Source organism: Alexandromys fortis, unplaced genomic scaffold, assembly GCF_014885135.2.
Source record: "Alexandromys fortis isolate MF-2015 unplaced genomic scaffold, M_Fortis_MF-2015_v1.1 scaffold_55, whole genome shotgun sequence".
Classification (NCBI taxonomy): domain Eukaryota; kingdom Metazoa; phylum Chordata; class Mammalia; order Rodentia; family Cricetidae; genus Alexandromys; species Alexandromys fortis.
The window spans coordinates 173,331-193,035 of NW_026067936.1; the positions used below are offsets into that span (position 1 = coordinate 173,331).

Genomic DNA, 19,705 nt, shown 5'->3' on the forward strand with positions numbered 1-19,705 from the left:
TGTACCTCATGGGGTTCATAGTAACTGCAATTGCAGCAAGTGATTTAGAGAGAATGTTTAAAAAAATACCTCTCTCATAAAAGGGACCATGCAGAGTCATGGTGAAGACGAGGGGGGCATGAGGATAACAACTGGGGTGGAGTCCCTGTAGAAGCAGGAAGGCCCACCCCCAAAGCAACAGCTACAAAGTTCTGCGCAAACTGGAACAAGTTCACTGGGACAGAGATTTGAGGATTGGCAGGAAAGACAGTGTGGGTGGTAAAACCAGAACAGCAAGTAGCTTTCTACCCATCCTCTTGCCTGACCTTATCCGTCTTTTTCCTGCATCACATCCTCATCGCTTAATGTCTTTCTTGCTCTCCTTCCTAAATGTTGCCCTATACCCAGGTGTACATTTGTATATCCAGATGCTTTTGAGGCCAGAATACACATCAAGTAGAACATGCGGCCTGTTTTCCTTTTGAGGTTGTAAGGTTGTGTATCCTCCCTTAATATTATACATTCTAAACCCATCCATTTTCTCGAAGCTTGTGATTTCATTTTTCTATAGAGAGGAATAATACCCCACTTTATATATGTACCAGATCTTTATTATCCATTCATCTGTTGATAGACATCTGGGTTTGTTCCATTTCCCTGCTATAGTAAACGGAGCAGCAACAAAAATGGGCATGCAGATATCTCGAGGTGTGGGTGTGGGAGTCTTTGAGTATAAGCCTAGGAGTGAAATGCTGTGGCATATAGTTCCAGTTTTAATCTTTGAGGAACCTCTCATTTCCATGATGGCTGTGTTAGTTTGCACCCCTGACAGCCAAGAATAAGGGTTCCTCTTTCACAGCATCCTCTTCAACACTTGTTATAAGACTTCCCGATGCTTGCCGTTCTGACTGGGGTAAGGCAGTTCTCAAAGCAGTTTTAGTTGCATTTCCCTGATGACTAGGGATATTGAACACTTTTTCCCCCCAAGAGTTTCTCTGTGTAGCCCTGGCTCTCCTGGAACTCACTCTGTAGACCAGGCTGGCCTCAAAATGAGAGAAAAGTAGGTGATCCAATGACCCCTAAGAAGAGACGCTAACCCAAGCTGAGGCTTATCTGGGAATAATAAGTCGATGGGACGAGGACGGCAAAGGTTCCCTTCCCAAACCTTTAGGGGAAGTACAGTCTTGCTGAAATCTAGATTTCAATTTCTTGCCTTGCACATTAAGAATAAATTTATTTTAGCTATGTCATTCGTTACAGTTGGAGAAAGTTTTTTCCCTGGTTTTTCTGTGGGACTCCACTAGTTGGCTTAGAACAGCCCCCAAGGAACTAGCAATCATTGGCAGTCTTCACATCCCGGCTTAGTCTGCCCTCTCTGATTCATGTAAGGCAGTGTTCCAGAATTTCACCTGTACTCAGAAGGGGAAAAATGTATTTATTTTATGGTCCTGGCTAGCTAACTTAACTCAAGCTAGAGTTATCTGAACATAGGGAACCTCAATTGAGAAGATGCCTCCATAAGATCAGGTTGTAGGACGTTTTCTTAATTAGTGATTGACAGAAGAGGGACCAGCCCATTGTGGGTGGGGCCAGGCCTGGGTAGGTGATCTTGGGTTCTACAAGAAAGCAGGCTGAGTAAGTCCCGGGGAACAAGCCAGTAATGAAAACCCCTCCATGACCTCTGCATCAGCTCCTGCCTCCAGATTCCTGCCCTGACTTCCTTTGATGATGAACTGTGATGTATAATTATAAGGCAAATAAACTCTTTCCTCCCCTACTTGCTTTTTGATCATGGTGTTTCATCACAGCAATAGAAACACAAACTAAGACATTCATCTTTTGTGGAAACAAAAATAAGCCTTGAATTTCACCTTGTCATAAATTATGAAGGTCTAGTGACAAACTTTCCAAATTAGTGCTTTGGGTTAATGTCATTTTCTTGCATAAAGTTTTTCTGTGACTCCCGACTGTTTATTAAACCACAGCTCTTAGCCCAACATTCATTCCCTTCCCAATCTCCTCCCAGCCTTTCTGGTCTTATTCCTACTATGCCCTTTCCAGGAGTTCTAAAATCATGTTTTCTTGACTCTAGTACTTCTGGATGTTAGTAGACCTTGAGCACACAGGAGGGGCGGGGCTCTATGGTCAAATGACGTTACTCAAGGATCAGTTTACATTAAGTTTAAGCCAGGGTCTTTATTATGAGTTTTCAGATAGTTTACCAGTGTACAGTTTGACTCTCTAAGAAGCAATCAAAGTACGAAGTTCCTTCTGAACACTTGACCATTGATGCTTCATGCTGACTCTGTGGTGGCCACTTTGAAACTCCTCTGTTCCCAGTTTGTTTCTTTTCTAACCAAATAGACCTGTTTATGATAACCTGAGCCTGTTTTGCTTTTATACATGCATGTACACACACATACACACAAGCACACACACATACGCACAGATAAACACATACAAGTTTTGTTGAAATGATCATGATCTAGACATACTCCATTCAATTATACAGAATTTTCTATGGTGTTGAGTTTTGAGCTCACAAGAACTAGTGATGGTATATTGTAGAAATACACATTTGATACTAGAATATATATCTGAGTAATGTTATAAAATATAGAAACTATTTATAAAATAAACCATTTTAATAATGCTCCTAGCTAATGTAAGAAAGAGGCAGCAACATCCCATCCTAACCTCACGCACATGCACACTCATGCACACTCAGGCACACACACACACCTGGCAGGCACAAAGGAGTGGCAGAGTGTTCAGTAGAGTAGCAGAAGGCACAAACCCTTCGTCTGCCTTTCTTCTTCATGACAGCTGATTCCAGGTAATCTTTGGGACTCAAGAGAAGGTAGCTGCATTTCCAGTCTGCCTGGCTCTGTAAGTGGCACACTCTGTGGCTTGGAGGACCAGAGACAGCAGGGATCTTGGCATCACTACAACTTGGTTAAAGATCATTTGCCACAGTGAGCAGCACAGAAAGCAGAAATAATATTTACCAGTGGGGAGGCGAAAAGAGGAAGAAAGTCAGGACCGTCAAACTTATGATTTGATCCTCTGGATGCAGAGGAAGCCCGAGCTGTGGGCTGAGGAAGGATGGGCAGGGCAGGTCTCTCTCCCTGCAGTGGTCCACAGGGGGCAGCTTGGCTGCTGCCTGGAAACACTCAGGACAAACATTTGCCATATGCTCTGGGTGGCAAACTACTCAACGCTTTCTTCTTAACGACAGAGGAAGCAGCTAGGAAGCATCGATGCTGTGAATGCCTGTAGCTGGTACTTCCTGTGCTTCTGTGGCAGAGGACATCCAGTGTGCAGACGGGGCCAGCAGGCTGCCGAGGGCAAACGTCACAGTTGCTGGGAGAGTGAGATTTCCAGCTGGGTGCTGGAGACACCCGAGCATCATCACACCCAGAGCCATGGGGTCAGTCCATAGGAACCTCAGTCACAGGCCTGCTCCAGGCTACCCCTTTCGTCGTTCTCCATCTGTAACCAGCTCCAGTCTAGACTCTGAAAGTTAACAGGCACATTAAATACTCAGCGGCCATGGACATCTTTCCTCTTCAGGAGGCAAGCAGCACAATCTAAAAGGATGTTCATACGTTATCAGCATCAGTCCTGGCACCAGCTGGAGTTCCTGGAACTCAGTGCCTGTGGAGCGTGGAGGTCACACAGAGAGCTCACTCACACACTCTCTGCAGGAAGGTGGTACTCAGCTATGTTTCCATGCCAACGGATGAGGCTTCCCCTTTCTCTGGTTAAAGTGCAAGCAAGTAGTGAGATGGAAGAAACAGTAACAGGAGGTAAAAAGCAGCAGGAGTTAGGGAGGCTCACACGTGACAGACACGTGGGCAGATTAGAGACGGTGGCAACTGGCGGCAGGGTTTCTTCCAATTCCCCCACGTCAGAAGTGAAAGCAGGGAGCAGACAATTGCGTTAGCAGGAAAAGGCCAAGTAGACATCGATCATCATTTACGCTTTGAAAGCACCTGAATCACAGCTAGATTTCTTCAGGTCAGTTTCTCTGACACTGCCTGTGGCTAAACAGCGAGTCCCTGAGCCGCAGGCTATGCATGACAGGTTCCTCTTTTGTCATGGAGCCCAGTACTGTGCCCAACACAGATGCTCTGCAGTGGTCCCAAAGATAAGGAAGGGGCTTCTGGGAACTCCGCTTCCTCCTCACTGGGATTAATTCTCATAAGGAATAAGATAACGGATGCACATGGCATTTCTAAGCATGAAATAATTACAAAAAACTTAAAAATGTATGTGCCAAGGCTGACACCAAGTTGCTTTCCCTCCTCCTCTCCTCTTTTGCTACAGAAAGGAAGGGAGCAGGCAAGCTGGGGTCCCCGAGGGTTGTTACCGTGAAGCTGCGGTCTTGCTCCTTCACGGTATCTTGCAGCGTGCTCTCTAGCCGGGTGCGGAGGGCGTGTGCTTCAGCCACCAGTTCCTCACTGAAGACAAGGGTCAGATTACCAGAACAAGGTCATCAAGATCTTACCAAAGCAAATCTGCTTTCAAACACGCTAAGGAACTTGCACACTGTTCTAAAAACAGTGTAGAAAGCACTCATGTCTTAGAGCGCAGCATTGCTGGCCGGCGATTTCATGGGTCTGGTTAACCCCTTCCAAGGTGCTTAAATCCCATGAGAGACAGACAACACGGCTGAACACATGGAGCAGGAAACAGATCTTCATATAGCAAAAAAAAAAAAAAAAAAAAAAAAAAGACTTTTTTTTAAAGGATTTGTTTTTGTTTTATGTGCTTAGGCATTTGCCTGCATGTATGTTTGTGCATAGTGGACATGCAGTGCCCATGGAGGCCAAAAGAGGCCATTGGATCCCCTGGAATTGGCATTACAGATGCTTGTGAAATGCCATGTGCATGCTGGGAACTCACTCAGGTCCTCTGCAAGAGCAGCCAATGCTTTTACCTGTTGTGCTGTCTCAGCTGTTTTAGCCCCAAGACTTCTTTTTGATTTAAATATCACTGAATTTCTCCCCAAAGTGCCAAAATCTAAAAATGTTCCCCATCAGGCTGGAGAGATGGTTCAGAGGTTAAGAGCATTGGCACCTCTTACAGAGGTCCTGAGTTTAATTCCCAGCAACCACATGGTGGCTCACAACCATCTGTACTGAGATCTGACACCCTCTTCTAGCGTGCAGGCATATATGCAGGCAGAACACTGTATACATAATAGATAAATTAAAAAAAAATGTTCCCCATCAACTGTGTTCTGAGGGGTTTTTTTTGGGGGGGGGGTGACCAGGAATCGAACACATCCTAGTCAAGGGCTCTGTCACTGTGCTACAGCAGCTCACAGGTTTGGAAAGGGATAACGAGTGTACACACTGCGAAGGTCTGGGAAAGCACATCTAGACTGAATAACTGGTCTGCTATCATGGACTGCCTTCATGACACGGGGGCAAGTCAAACAAACTACGTGTCCTTTTTCCAACCACAGCCTGTGACACAGGGAGATAAGGTGGTCACCCCTACCCCTGCCCCTGTTCACAGCCGAACCTTTCTGAGCGCTGTGGGTACGGCTGAAGGAAAAGTACCAAGACAGAGCCCCAGACTTCCCTTCTCCTTCAAATGAGACATTCTGTGTGGGAAAGAAGAGCAGAACCACAGAGCTCCTAGCTAGGCTAAAGGCTCATGTCAGCTCCAGAGATAGCTGAGAGGTCAATGAATCAGTGTCTGACCTCCAGAAGCTTACAAGAGATGGAAGCGTTAATTAAGACTCCATAGTAACATACGATGAAACACCAAAGACTATACACTCCCTAGGATCAAGAATAGGAGTTTCCTAAACATCTTTATTGTCATGTAATTTATGTTACAAAGCTTGCCTGTTCACACTGTGACAACTCATGGCTTCAGCATATGGAGAGCTGCACAACCATGGATGACTACTTACAGGAAGCTTTTATCACCCCCCAAATAAACCTTATACCCTCTACCAGTCAGCTCATCCCTCCCCACGATCACTGTAGGCCATCACCCACCTCCATCCTATGCCTAAGACAACTAGACCAACAGGAACTGGACCAACAGGCACTGCATTAAAATAGCACCTGTCATGCAAGGGGCCCAGTATGCAGAAGAAATGAACAGTGTCAGTGGAGATGAACAAAGCAGCCCCCAAGATGGGGCCGTGAGTGGGTGTGCAGGACGGGAAGCAGCGTGCGTGCCTTGCAGGTAGAAACCACCACAAGGGACATCTGAGGCAGGAGGGTCTGTCTTGTCAGTAAGCAAATCTTTGTACTCCAGTGTGTAGTAGAACTGGTCAGAAGGAACTGCTGGGTACCACCCCAATTCAGAGGGTCTCCAGTGGGACCCCAGAGCCTGTATTGTTATTGTTGCTGCTGCTGCTTCAGGGCAAACTATTTGTAAGAGACAGCAGACTAACCCAAGAACCACACCGAGGTGTTCGCAAACGCTTTAAAGAGTTTACACCTTGGGCTGGAGAGATGGCTCAGCAGTTAAGAGCATTGCCTGCTCTTCCAAAGGTCCTGAGTTCAATTCCCAGCAACCACATGGTGGCTCACAACCATCTGTAATAAGGTCTGGTGCCCTCTTCTGGCCGCAGGCAGACACACAAAAAAAAATAATGTATACATAATAAATAAATAAATAAATACAAAAAAGAAGCCTTTAAGAAAAAAAAGAGTTTACACCTTGTCTAGAATGGAGAGAAAAACTCACGATGGGTTTCTGATCAAGTGACTTGGTCAGAACGTCACCCCAGGTAAACAGAAGACTTGGTTAAAAGTTAGGAGGCAGGAAGTGAAAGAGAAGCTAAAAGTGTTGCCAAGGAGGGGCTGTAGTGTCTGCCAGGAAAGAGAAAAGAAGGCCTATGGGATGGCTCAGCAGGTAAAGGTACTTGCATCCAATCCCCAGGGTTCACATGGGGGAGAAGGGAACCAGCTTCCACAAATGGCCCTCTGACCCTGGCAGTGTGCCTTGGCACATCCTCCCACATACAGAAATAGAAAATAAAGCAAAAGTCAAAAAAAAAAAAAAAAGGAAAAGAAAAGAAGGGCTGAAAAGGAGGATGAAGGGAGGCACTGGGTGGGAACAGCAGCCTGGTCACTCCAGATGGAGGGGCCTGGAAGGGACAAGGCCAGGGACCCAGGTGTGACAAAGAGGGCACACCTGAAGTGGTTTTTAAAGAACAATTAGCATCGATGTACAGCCTGACTAACAACTTCAAAATTCTCATTAAACAATTTGAAATCCAACTCTTGGACAGGGAAACTAGTTAGCAAGTGACAAGGGACCATGGGAACAGACTTATAAAACATGCCTGTGTCCATAGGACCCGGCAGACACGAAAACGAGAAGCATACAAGATCCTCAGGCGGAAGTGACTGGGGACGAGCCTAGTCTCCCGTGTGTCCTTGAACATAACACTTGGCACTGTTACATAGCTTACCTTTTCTTGGCTGAGTCAGGCAAGCTGTCACAGGTACTGGACGGCTGGGACATTAGCTGACCAGGGTGACTAAGCCGAGACACATTCATGCTATCTGGGCTCCCACTGACAGGACCTCGGACTTTACTCTGAATGACAATAAAAAAAGACAGTCAATAAAATTATAAAGTCGGTGGACTGGGGGGGTGGCTCAGTGACTACCTGAGAGGCTAGGGCAGAGGCCACTCACACAGGCGATCTTCAGAAGGTTCCAGAGCTCCTTCTGCCGCTTCTCCTGGAGCCGGACCACAGTCTTCTCGTCCTCATTCATGAGGCTCACCACTTCTTCCACCTTGGGCAGCAACTCCAGTGCCTTCTGCTTACAGACCACAGTTTTACTGTGAAGAAGAAACGAGCCACACTCCCGTGAGATCTGGGCTGGCACAGCGTTGCTCCTGACTATTAGGGATCCTACCAGCAACCAGGCTGTTTCTTCACTGTGTAGGCTAATTCTACATCCTGTCCCGCAGCAAGAGAGGGAGCACTTACCTGAGCTGTGTGTAAATCACTCGTACTTTTTTCTCAAAGCTTTGGATTGCCTGGAGTAGGAGCCGTACCATTTCCTGACTGTCACCGTCTGTCCTCTGGTCTGCAGAAGAGAGGGGCATAGTTCTTCCACCTGGTCTCTGGGGGAGACCAGTGTCTCAAAGACAAGACACAATGGGCCAGGGCCACAACCACCTACCTCTCGGCTTCTCCCTTAGTCGTCTATAGAGCTCTCTTGCTTGCTCCTCTCTGGAAGAGAGAAGAGGCTAGACTCAAGGTCCACCAACGACATTTAAAGCACCGGTCTGCTAATTCTTTCCAGCAGAATAGCTATTTTTTAGACAACTGGTCATACATTCTCAATAGGAAAAAAAAAAACACTGCCAGTTTTGGTACTATTTAGAAAATCCAAATGCCCCAAACAAGAGCAAACTTAAGGATTATATTCCTTCTCTGGTTGGCTACAAGAGTGATTCAAGGTACCATTTCTGGACCTTACTAGGAAAATACTTGTCCTCAAAACTGTAAGTACAAGGCTAGATATAAACTCCTGTCTCTTCCCTGATACAGGCAACAGTCTGAGAAGATGAGCTGACCCTGGCTCCACACACATAGCCCGAGCACTCAGGAAGCTGAAGCAGCGTCTTCCTGTGAATTTGAGGCAAGTCTTTCTCGGCTCTCTAGCAAGTACGGGGTCAGTCAATATATAATAATACCCTGTTTTGAAACAAACAACACACATATGCACACACACACACACGCAGAAAGAGAGAGAGAGAGAGGGAGAGAGAGAGAGAGAGAGAGAGAGAGAGAGAGAGAGAGAGAGAGAGAGTGCTGGGGAGGGAGATGATTCTTATTTGGAAACTTGAAGAGTAAAGGGTTAAAAAAATAAAATACAATGGAGAACAAATAATTCGCTGTTTTAAGGTTTCTCACCCTAAGAATTCTAGTAAGAGCACCAGGGGACACTGATCGCTCAGGTGACAGAGCCCTTGACAAGCTGAACCACCTGCCTGGGACCCTTCTGCCAGCACACAAGACTGCACGCTAGGTTCTCCAGGTAGGGTGGGTCTGTGTGGACGCCTTGACCCCTCTTGGACACAATGCCAAACTTCAGGACTCAGTTCTACTGCCTGCTCTGGGAGCCACACTTAGACAAGGGTGGGCTGGATGAGCAGAGATGTCTGCTGCCACAGGAAAGGTCTGCATGCTTGCGTGAGTATGTGTATGCATGTGTGTGTGTGTGTGTGTGTGTATGCATGTGTGAGTGTGTGTATGCATGTGTGTGTGTATGCATGTGTGAGTGCGTGTATGCATGTGTGTGTGTGTGTATTTCTCATAGTCTGAAAGGCTCCTTACACATGTGAGGTCACTTCCTTGCCAAGGTGATACACCAGGAGACATGTCCCACAGAAGGAACCCCCTGAGGCAATCCTCCCACATCAGAAATTCTACAGGGTGTCGGTGTGTTCTGGGGTACAGTGCAGTCCTCCCTGGTGGTACTCACAGGTCGTCCAGTGTGCCCCCCTGCTTCCGACCCATGGGGCTCCTCTGTAGGTCCACGATATCAGTCTGCAGGGCCATCATCCGCTCTACCAGATGCTTCACATCGTCCTCCTGATGGAAAAGCTGTGCTCATGCCAACTGATGTAACCAGGGCATACTGAGACAAGAGATGTGCTGGGCTCTGCTAACTCACAGGAGATTTTCTACTGACTGGCTAGAAGGAATGTGGGCTCACGAGGAAGACGGTCTGAAGCTGGATCTTCCTAGTGTGAGACCCTCGGCAGTCACTTAACCGTAAGCCACAGTTTCCTTCCATAAATCAAACCTCTAGCAGGGCTTAACTACAGGGTTAAAAACAGGAATAAGCACAGTATCTGGAGGAATAGATGCCCAGTACGTATCACTTCATCTTTTCCTACACAAAAGCAGGTGCTAGGGCTGAGTGTCAAATTGGTGAGGATAGGACACACACTTTTAATTTTTTTTTTTTGGAAGATTTATTTCTGCGTATGTGCATGCTGGAATGCATTGCCACAGTGCCTATGTGTGTGGAAGCTGGAGGACACTTTCAGGAGTAGGTTCTCTCATTCTGCTGTCCGTGTTGGTTCTGATTGTGTATTCACTCGGCCCATGCACTTCCAGACAGTTCTCTGTCTCTGCCTCTCAGATTGCTAGAGGAGCACAGAGATTACAGATGTGTGCTATTACCAGCTTTTAAAAAAGTGTGTTCTGGACATCAAACTCGGGTCAGTAGGCTTACTGCAGCAAGCATCTCTACCCTCTGAGCCATTCTGGGGGCCTCATGCCCATGTACCTTTAAGTATATATTAACCTGTTAGGTCTCAATCAAAAAGTCATCCACAAAGTGGCACAGGCGAAGTCCCCTACCCAGCACACAGGGAGTGAAGACAGGAAAAGCTCTGGCAGGCAGGGCCTTGGATCTGTACACAATGCGCCAAGCTACACTTCCTTCTCTGACCTTACGAAGAGGGGTTTCCAGTGGCATCTAAAGTATACTGTGCTGAGCTTTTCTTCCTTACAGATTCCATGTTTCAGTGAATTCATGTGGAAACCTCTGTGAAGAGGGGGCACTGATCTCCCCACTGATGCCCCATTTAATATCAGGCAGCTTTAGTTTTCCCAAGGGAATCTGATATTTTGCTTTTTTTCCTAAATGTGGACAAAATCTGCCCATCTCTCAAGCCTGGTATCTCAGGGCTCCCCGCAGCTACCACTTCTGTTCCTTTCCAGCGAGTCTGGTTAAAGTCAAAGGATGTGGTGAGGAAACCTTCAGTTTTGACAAAGCAGCTCAAAGCAGCATTGGATGAGAAAGTGGAAAATGGCGGAACAAAGCTCCAGACACCACAGTACAGAACCCTAGCTAGGGTGGGTCTCCTACCCGCCCGCACAGCTCCACAGCCTGCTCCATCTCCTTCCAGGCCAGCAGCAGCTTCTCTGATGCTAGGAAAAATATATGAAAAACAAAAACATCATAAAACTGAAAACAGACGTTAAAAACTGAATTATAAAGGCCAGAGAAACGCCAGGAAGAAAGGAGGAGAAGGAGGAAGAGAAGGGGAAGAGAAGGGGGAAGTGTTTCCAGCTCACTGCGGAGCACACTCACTGATCCCGAACTCGGTCTGCTCTCTGTACTTCTCCAGGTCAATCTGGATGCTGGATTTGAAGAAATCCAACTTGGCCTTGAGCTGCTGCGCCATGGAGGCCATGGCGTTCTTCATCTTGGAGAGGCAGCTGTTGTTCCGAAGGAGATTCATCCTGCGGGGATGGTAAGAAGCAGAAACAGAACCTTGGGACACACTTGGCAGCTGGGAACACTTCCTATATAGTAACAAAACCCTCTGCTAAGAGAGGCTTGGCCGTAATCACTCACAGTCACCGAATCAGCCTCTTAGAATCGTAAGGACAACTTCCTAGCCCGCACCAACACATAAAGGTCTTTGCCAAAGATGGAATTGGCTGAGGTACTACACCAGCCCAATACACTCATCCTAATCAGAGAATCTATCAGCAAGTCCCCTGCACACCAGCCAGGGTAGTGCCCCTCACCCAGGGCTCACTAAGCTTCTCCAAGCTCCAGATTGCACACCGATGAGCTGCCCAGGTCTAAGTTCTGCACGCCTGCCCCATTTACCAACCCCTGACCTTAGGAAGTCCAAGGGCCTCCCTCCAGTCAGCCCACTCAACCACTCCCTTTCATCCAAACCAGAGTCTCCTCTTGTCCCGCCTAAGAGTTGCTTCTGGATCCCTGCCTCAGCCACCTCTCTAGAGCCAAAGCCAACAGGCAATTTAAAATACATTCAGTAAACCAGCACCGTACATGGCAGCTCGCTGTCCCTGCTGTAGCCGGTTGCAGTCCTCCTTCAGCGTCTGGATGCTGTGCCAGACTTGACCCCACACTTTCCTCAGCTGGAAGAAAGAGAGGTTCCGCTTGGGCTCCTGAACTGGAAACAAATAGCTGTCAGAGAGAGCATCAGCTCCAGGGAACCACATCCTGCCCCCATGGCATCGCTGGTGTTTTTAGAGTTATATAATCTCTATACTGTTACGTAATTCTGCAGGCATTATGGTTCATTATTAGTTTAAACATTTCGGTGTTCCATTAATCATATAGAGGGCCAACCAAAAGCTACTACCAATTCGATTTGAAGAACTCCAGTGAGTCAAGCATGGTGACGCACACCTGCAATCCCAGCACCTGGATGGCTGAGGCAGGACGTTTGCTGGGAGGTTAAGGCTAGCCTGGGTTATTTTCAGCAGATGCTCTTATCATTACCACACTTAAGGATGAATGAAATTTTCATGAAAACACACCATCAGGTGAGATGGCTCAGTGGGTAACGGCTCTTGCCACACAAGCCTGGTGACCTGAGTTCAGTCTTGGGACCCACATAAAGGTAGGAGAGATCTGATCCCACAAAGTTTTCTTCTAATCTCTACATGTGTGCTGTGGCAAGATGCCCCGCCCCCAATAATAAAGAAATAGATGCAGCATTAGCCAGATGTTCTACAAATGTTTAATCAAAAAGTCCGGGAGCTCTTTGAGAGATTCGATCTTTGATCTGTTTATTCTAAGTATGTATCTGTGAGACAGGGCTGCACTGGGAGTAGCTGCATCCTTAAAATGTCCACCAAACAGTGGTGCAATAGAATACTATACAGTCATTCAGAACAAAGCAGTTCTGTATTCCCAATATGAGGAAGATAAAGGGAACACATGAGTGAAAAGGGAGGTACAGAACACTGCATTTTTTTGAGGGAGATGCCCAAGTATTTGATAACAGCAGTTTTGCTGGAAGGTGAGCTTACTGGCTGGAGAGCAGAGCAAAAGTGCTTTTCTTTCATTGTAGACAAAGATACCTTTGGGGGTATCTTTTGTGGTTTTGTGTTCTATTTTTGTATCAAGTACCTTCATTAACTTTTTTTTTTAGACAGAGACTCATGTAGCCCAGGCTAGTCTTCAACTTGCTATAAAGTTAAACTCCTGGTCATCTTGCCTTTCGCCTCCACCACACATTCGTTATTAATATATATCAGTGCAACTTCAACAACGCATCCCAGGAGCAGGTGGGGGTCCTCTGGGTAGCACTCTAGTGGGAGTGCCTGGACTAGTCTCTGCATATCTCAAATACAGAAGGCTTCCGAACCCCAGAACCAGCAGAACACATTTCCTTCCCGTCTCCCACTCCAGCATCACCCTAAATATCACAGCTGGTCGACTTTAATACACGATGCACTTACGGATACAACTGACGCTCTCAGGTTGGGGTCTGGGGGTGATCTGAGTCTCATAGGTGACTTTACTGTTGTCAAAGAGAAAAACAAGGTCCATGTCCGACGTGAGGCCCTCATTTGGCTGCAAAGAGACAAGAACAGAATGAGACCTGGAGGTTCCACCCTTCCTTCCCAGCTACACAAGAACAGTCAGAGTACTGCCAACTGCTCACCGAGGATGCCACCGGGGCCTGGGAAGCCACATGGCTCAGCCTGCTCTCCTCCCTACTCTCTTCATCTGAACCTGCCCCTCACGTCAGGTTCTATTTATGCTGATTGCTTCTCCTGTGCGGGCGTTCCCTGTACACACCACACTTCTCTGCACAAAGTTTGGTTCTCATATGCTAACGTGAGCACATCGGGGCAAGCGCCGCGTCACACACTGATGGACAGGGTGAGCACAGGTGCCCAGCACAGCTGTGTGGTCACTAATAGCTTGGTTGACCAGAAGAACAGAACATGACTGTGGCAACAGAGGCACAAGAAAGCATTAGAGGTCTGACCCATCAAGCAAGTTGTACAATGTGCCATTAACTGCTTGTCATGCTGATGGTCTCCTCGGAGACCAAGTCAGAGGGAAACAGGGTAAGGTGCAGGAAATCAGGAACTCACCTTGCTGTCTGAGATGCACTGGGTAGCAGGCTTGTCTGGGAGCAGCACCAGCCCCGCCTCTTGCAGCAGCTCCTGGTCTTCCTCCAGGATTCCCGTGTCTTCCCGGATTCTGGTTTTCAGGCTCTGCAGACTTTCATCCTCTGTCACAGGGTATGTGTGAACGGTGCCTGTGACCATGTTCAAGATATGAACCAGCTGCAACACAACCCAGATGGTATTGGAAAACAATTCTCTTAACACGAATGTGCCTTCTATGTTTGTATGTGTCCTGGGGGAGGGGGCACGTGTGCATGTCACAGTGCATGCATGGAGACTGGAAGACAGTTTGAGGAGCTGGTTCTCTCTTTTCACTATGCAGGTTGCAGGGGTTGAACTCGGGTTGTCAGGCTAGGCTGCAAGCATCTTTACCTTGTGAGCCATCTCACTAACCCAGAAAGCAAACTTCTTTACAAACAAGCCCATGTATTTGCCAAGATCCCCCGCTGTCCCCAGTGCTTGCCAGTGAAGCACTAGTCTAAGCCCATTTCCCTCAGCAGCAAGCTGGAGGCAGTGTCAGTCAGCTCCGCTGTCCTGTCCTCTTATTTTAGCCCAAAGACTCGGAGCCTGGATTTCCTCCCAAAGCCAAGTGTCCCTACTATGTCCCACAGAGGCCTTGACTCTACTCTCACCTTCAAGTTTAGGATGTCATCCAAGGCTCTGAAGCAACCATTGGGACCATACTGGGGGTCCGTGCCCCTTTGTCGAGGGTGCCACATGAGCATGAGCTGCAGCCACTTCTGCAGACGTTCCGCCAGGACACTGCGGGCAGCAAAGAGAGGCCTGAGCCAGGTGCCTTCGTGTGCAGATTCCAAAGCCCAGTAGCTCAGGCTGAGTGTGGGGTTTGCTTTGCAAACACAAGGACCTAAGTTCGATCCCAGGTCCCATATAAAAAAAAAAAAGCTTCTATCAGACAAGTGAATCCTTAGAGAATCAGCCAACTTAGCCTGCTTGTTGAACAATGAGAGACTCTGTCTCAAAAAAAAAAAAAAAGTGTACAGGCCCTGAGGTTGTCTTCTGGCTTTCAGAGAACACACACCTGTACACACATACATAAACATGTTATGGAATATTAGTTGAAAATGTGTTACATTTGTTTATGCTGTGAAATATTTGTTTAATATTGCAAAGATGTGTTGCATTCTTTTATGTTGCATTGGTTTAACTCTGTGAAGCTGTGCTACTTTGCCTGTCTAAAACACTTGATTGGTCTAATAAAGAGCTGAATGGCCAATAGCAAGGCAGGAGAAAGGATAGGCAGGGCTGGCAGGCAAAGAGAACAAATAGGAGGAGAAATATAGGAAGAGAATAGAAGAGCAAGAGAAGAAGGAGAGGAGGACGCTGGGGGCCAGCCACCCAGCCATACAGCCAGATACAGAATAAGAAGGAAAGAAAAGAGATACAGAAATACAGAAAGGTAAAAGTCCAGAGGCAAAAGATAGATGAGATTTTAAGTTAATAAAAGCTGGCTAGAAAAAAGCTAAGGCTGAACATTCGTAAGTAAGACCAAGACTCCATGTGATTATCTGGGAGCTGGTGGTGGGCACCCCAAAGAGCCAACGAGTAAAAAAATATATATATAAACACATACAAACACACATTTTAAAAAAGCATGAGACAGGGTAGTATTCAGTCATGGATGCTGGCTGTCCTAAAACTCACTCTGTAGACCAGGCTGGCCTTGAACTCACAGAGATCCACCTGCCTCTGTCTCCCCAGTGCTGGGATTAAAGGTATGCACCACTATGCTGGGCTCTGAGTGGAAGTCTGGAACCTGAGTTGCTGATTTGAGAGCACTTGGTGGACGTACATACCAATGTTCAAAGTCCTGCTGTAGCACACTGCCCCCCCCCACCCGCAGGCTCCTGCTGCCCACACTGCGTCCCCCCCCCCGCAGGCTCCTGCTGCCCACACTGCGTCCCCCCCCCCAGGCTCCTGCTGCCCACACTGCCCCCTCAGGGCCAACCCCACATGTCTCTAATCTTTCCAGTCAAACTTCTCTATCTTCTTCATCTGTCCATGTCTTCCCTAACCGCCCCCCCCCCGCCCCCAACTATAGAACACCTGGTGTCACTCCACACTGCTGTAATCCATATGGCTCCTTCCCCATCCCCGAATATGTGAGCGGCCATCCACCTGGAGCTTTCTTCTGTGTTATGACCCAATCCTGGTGCACTAATTAACCACTTATATTCTAGCTCTAAGACTAGACCACAGTGCCATTCAAACCTCAAAGCTTTGTTTGTTTGGGCCTGACGAGGAACACAAAGAGGAATAAAGTATAACCCTGCCCTTAAATGACTTCCTGTGGAGTAACAAAGTCCGCGCTGAATGAATACACTTCAGAGTAGAGACATGTCATAGTCATGTCATAGACCCAGAGTCGGCGGGAAAAGGGAACCTCAAATGATGGTCCTGCCCCAATTTCTACTCTGGGTTCCTGCTTTGAGTCCTTGTCTTGGCTTCCCTCAAAAACGATAAGATATACAAATAAATAGTTATGTGAATTGAGCAAAGAGATGGTTTGGGAGCTGGTAGACGCTCGCTTTGCATGAACAAAGACAGGGATTTTTACCTCCACCATAGCAAAAACCAGCCAACCAATTAATAACAACAAAGAAGAAGATTTTGAGGGAGAGGAGATACGAGCGGGAATGCATCCTTTGTCTAATGCTGAGATGGACGGCCAAGTTCTCAGTGACAGGACAGTAATTTGTTATCCATTCAAAGGCCCAGAGGGTCCGGAGATGGCTCATGGTTAAGAGCACTGGCTGCTCTTGCATAGAACCCAGGTTTGGGTCCCAGGATCCACATGGCAGCACACAACCATCTGCAACTCCAGTTCCAGGGGACCCGACCCCTCTTCTGGCTTCCACAGGTACCAGTCACTCACACATATATTATGAAAATAAACAGACAAATGTACCAGATGCCTCCGCAGACCTGTATTTCTAAAGAGAAGAAGAATACATGCGATGAGCACCCGTGGCCTTACCTGTTCAGATTATTGGGGAAGGGCAAAGAGCTGGAGAACTTCACCGCTCCGTTCAAGTCTTCACTGACAACAATGTCCGCTTCGCTCTTCTGCCGGACTTTGGAATGCCTGCAGATGCCATTGTAAGATGTCCTTTATGTCACTCACGGCAAACACCCAGTTTACACTTGTAACCAACCTCACTACAACTGAACACCTGAAATAATGCTCGGTATGCTGACAGGTTTATGGGTTTAGCTCAGGGGCAATGAGTCCTTAGCATGGGGAGACTCTGGTTCAGCATTAAGCAAAACACAGCAAACAAGCAAATTGTGGCCAGCGCTGCCCAAACTGAGGCTGAAGGACAACGTCCAGCAAGGTGGCTCATGACTTCACGTCATGAGTTCTACAGGAAGCACTGCTGACCTCTGTCTCATCCTTGATTATTTTAGTTTTTCTACCCTTCATTTATCAAACACAAGCTCTCATTTTTAAAAAAGATTTTATTTTCAATTATACACATGTGTGTGTGGACAAGTGACCCCTGTGAGCTGCTTGATGTGGGTGCTGGGGATCAAACCCAGGTCCTCTGGACGAGCAGCCAGCGCTCTTAACCGCTGAGCCATTTCTCCAGCCCAGCTCTATGTTTTGGTAGAGGATAAAATTAGGGTTCTGAGCCACTGTCATTACGTACACATCACATTAATTTGAGATGTAAAGTATGCACACATGTACATGGCTACATTTTTAATTACACTTATTTATTCGTGTGAGGGCTCGAGTGTGCACATGTATGCTCATGGACACGAATGCACACACTCGCCATGGCATGCATGGGGCATCAGAGGACAACTTAAGGGAACTGGTTCTCTCCTTCCACCACTGGGCCTCCAGAGACGGAATTCAGGTTGTCGGGTTTGGTGACGTGGGCCTTTACCCACTTAGTTACCGAGTAAGGGAAGGGAAGCCCATATTTCCCTTCGCAAGTATGTGGCTAAGCATATTCCAGAAGAAATGAACTTTCATATTTCCCAGAGTGGGGAGCTTCCAAAGGTATTTGAGGCGGTGCAGGAGAGGGAAAAATTAAACCCAAGTGACTTCCAGTCCTCTTGGTAACGAGGACAGCTTAAGTTGGAATGCCGTTTTATAAACAACTAAGTACTCTGCCAGAGCTCCTCGGTTTCGGTGGCCATCCTGTGTGGTGACATTATTTTTAGTCTGCCACTTAGTGGTGAGGAAATGAGTAGGTGTTGTTCAATATTAGACAGAACAAAGGACTCAAATTCTGGTATAATTTCTAGTGTATAAAAGTCCAGATGTGTCTTTCTCCTAAATAGGATGATCCAAATGAAAAAGAAAACGCTTCAGCCTTTCACAGTTACCATTGGCAAACAGCGAGCTGGGCTCTCCAGGGCGGAGGGAAGCAGGAGAAGGTGGGACATGCATGGCAGAGGCTGTTGGCGTGTGGTCTAGTAAAGCTGGGAAGTGGTAGTCACGGTCCCTGGGGCTTCAAACTAAAACGGGGTGCTCTCCTCCAGAAAACAGAGTCTTTTCATAGGAAACTAGAAACAGACACACTAGGCAGAGCACGGACTGCCATTTGAGGGCAGATGACTCTAGAGGCTGAGGCGACAAGGTCTTCTCATAAACTGGTCCACAGAAATCGGGTTTCAGTGAAACTGACTTCTGAGGAGCCGACAGTGCGGCTGGTTCCAGGGAAGAGATTTTGCGGACAGCAGACATGCTGTGAAGACGCCGAGCCATCAAGGGCGTTTTCAAACAGTATTTTTTTCAGCTCTGTAGGATCTAACTTATATTGTTAAATGCAAAGGAAGTTTGTGATGTCTTCCTCTGCTCTAGAGATGGAACGCACCAACTTTGAAAAAGTGAACATTTGAATTGAAAACAAAACAACCAATCACTTGGTTAACTAAAACCAATGTAGTACAAATAATTTAAAGCTGCTTTACGTTATGGTTAAATTATAATGTGCGATTATAGGCTAAGAAGCTAATTCTCCTATATCCCAGAACCCATGGGCTGGTTTGGCTTTCTTGGCATGTTTTCTGCCTCTGCACCGTCATCACGTAACTCTAAATGTGGAACTGATCTCTGTTGCCACCACCCACACCTTTCTTCTAGAGCCGCCTTCACAGGTCATGGTTCGTTTTGTATCAGAAGATGTTTTTAAGGAGTTGTGGCTCGGCTGGTCAAGTGTTTGCCTTTGCAGGCAAGGAAGTCTTGGGTTCCATCCCCAGCACTGAGTCAAACTGTGTGGTAGCACAGGCCTGTCCTTCCAGCTTTTGGAAGCTGGAGGCAGGAGGACCAGAAGTTAAGGCTATTTTCTGCTAGATAGTTTTTCTTGGTGTAAGCACTTGTCCTTTGAAAAGTTACTGTTTTTTTTTTTTTTTTTTTTTTTTTTACTAATCTTACAAGGTACTTAGGAAAATGAAGACCTTGGTGTTAAGAACGGCACAGGGAAAAGGCGAGATTGGTGTACCCCTGCAGAAGTGTGGTTTTGTACAGTCTTTTCTGGCAGCTGGCATAAGGTACCTCAAAGCCTTTAAAATGTGTGTACTCTGTAAATCTGTTGATTCTATTCATAGGAATGTATAAATAAACAGATAAATAGCTGTGTATGAGCGATGGCTTACCTACAAGGATGTTATTTGTGGTATTATTTTAAGAAGCACCAATTATGAACCACTCAGTCGTCCAACAGCCAACTGCACCACAGTGACTGAGTAGAACACCAAATAGCACTTTTAGGCACTAGGCACTAGACAAGGATTCTCTCTCTCTCTCTCTCTCTCTCTCTCTCTCTCTCTCTCTCT

At 46.9% G+C, this 19,705-nt stretch overlaps 1 protein-coding gene across 1 annotated transcript in view; it reads right to left on the minus strand.

Annotated features, from left to right (window-relative positions):
• Positions 1-2,145: 2,145 nt before the first annotated feature.
• Ikbkb (inhibitor of nuclear factor kappa B kinase subunit beta) overlaps positions 2,146-19,705 on the minus strand; it is a 40,917-nt gene continuing 23,357 nt past the window's right edge. The window contains exons 9-22 of the mRNA XM_050146726.1: positions 16,893-17,000; positions 14,530-14,659; positions 13,862-14,056; positions 13,217-13,331; positions 11,796-11,919; positions 11,082-11,233; positions 10,857-10,918; positions 9,459-9,568; positions 8,151-8,200; positions 7,955-8,054; positions 7,656-7,803; positions 7,427-7,554; positions 4,352-4,442; positions 2,146-3,495 (exon numbers count right to left, since the gene is read on the minus strand). Coding sequence (XP_050002683.1) covers positions 3,427-3,495; positions 4,352-4,442; positions 7,427-7,554; positions 7,656-7,803; positions 7,955-8,054; positions 8,151-8,200; positions 9,459-9,568; positions 10,857-10,918; positions 11,082-11,233; positions 11,796-11,919; positions 13,217-13,331; positions 13,862-14,056; positions 14,530-14,659; positions 16,893-17,000 — 1,582 coding nt within the window. The 3' untranslated portion in view covers positions 2,146-3,426. The remainder of the gene's footprint in view (positions 3,496-4,351; positions 4,443-7,426; positions 7,555-7,655; positions 7,804-7,954; positions 8,055-8,150; positions 8,201-9,458; positions 9,569-10,856; positions 10,919-11,081; positions 11,234-11,795; positions 11,920-13,216; positions 13,332-13,861; positions 14,057-14,529; positions 14,660-16,892; positions 17,001-19,705) is intronic.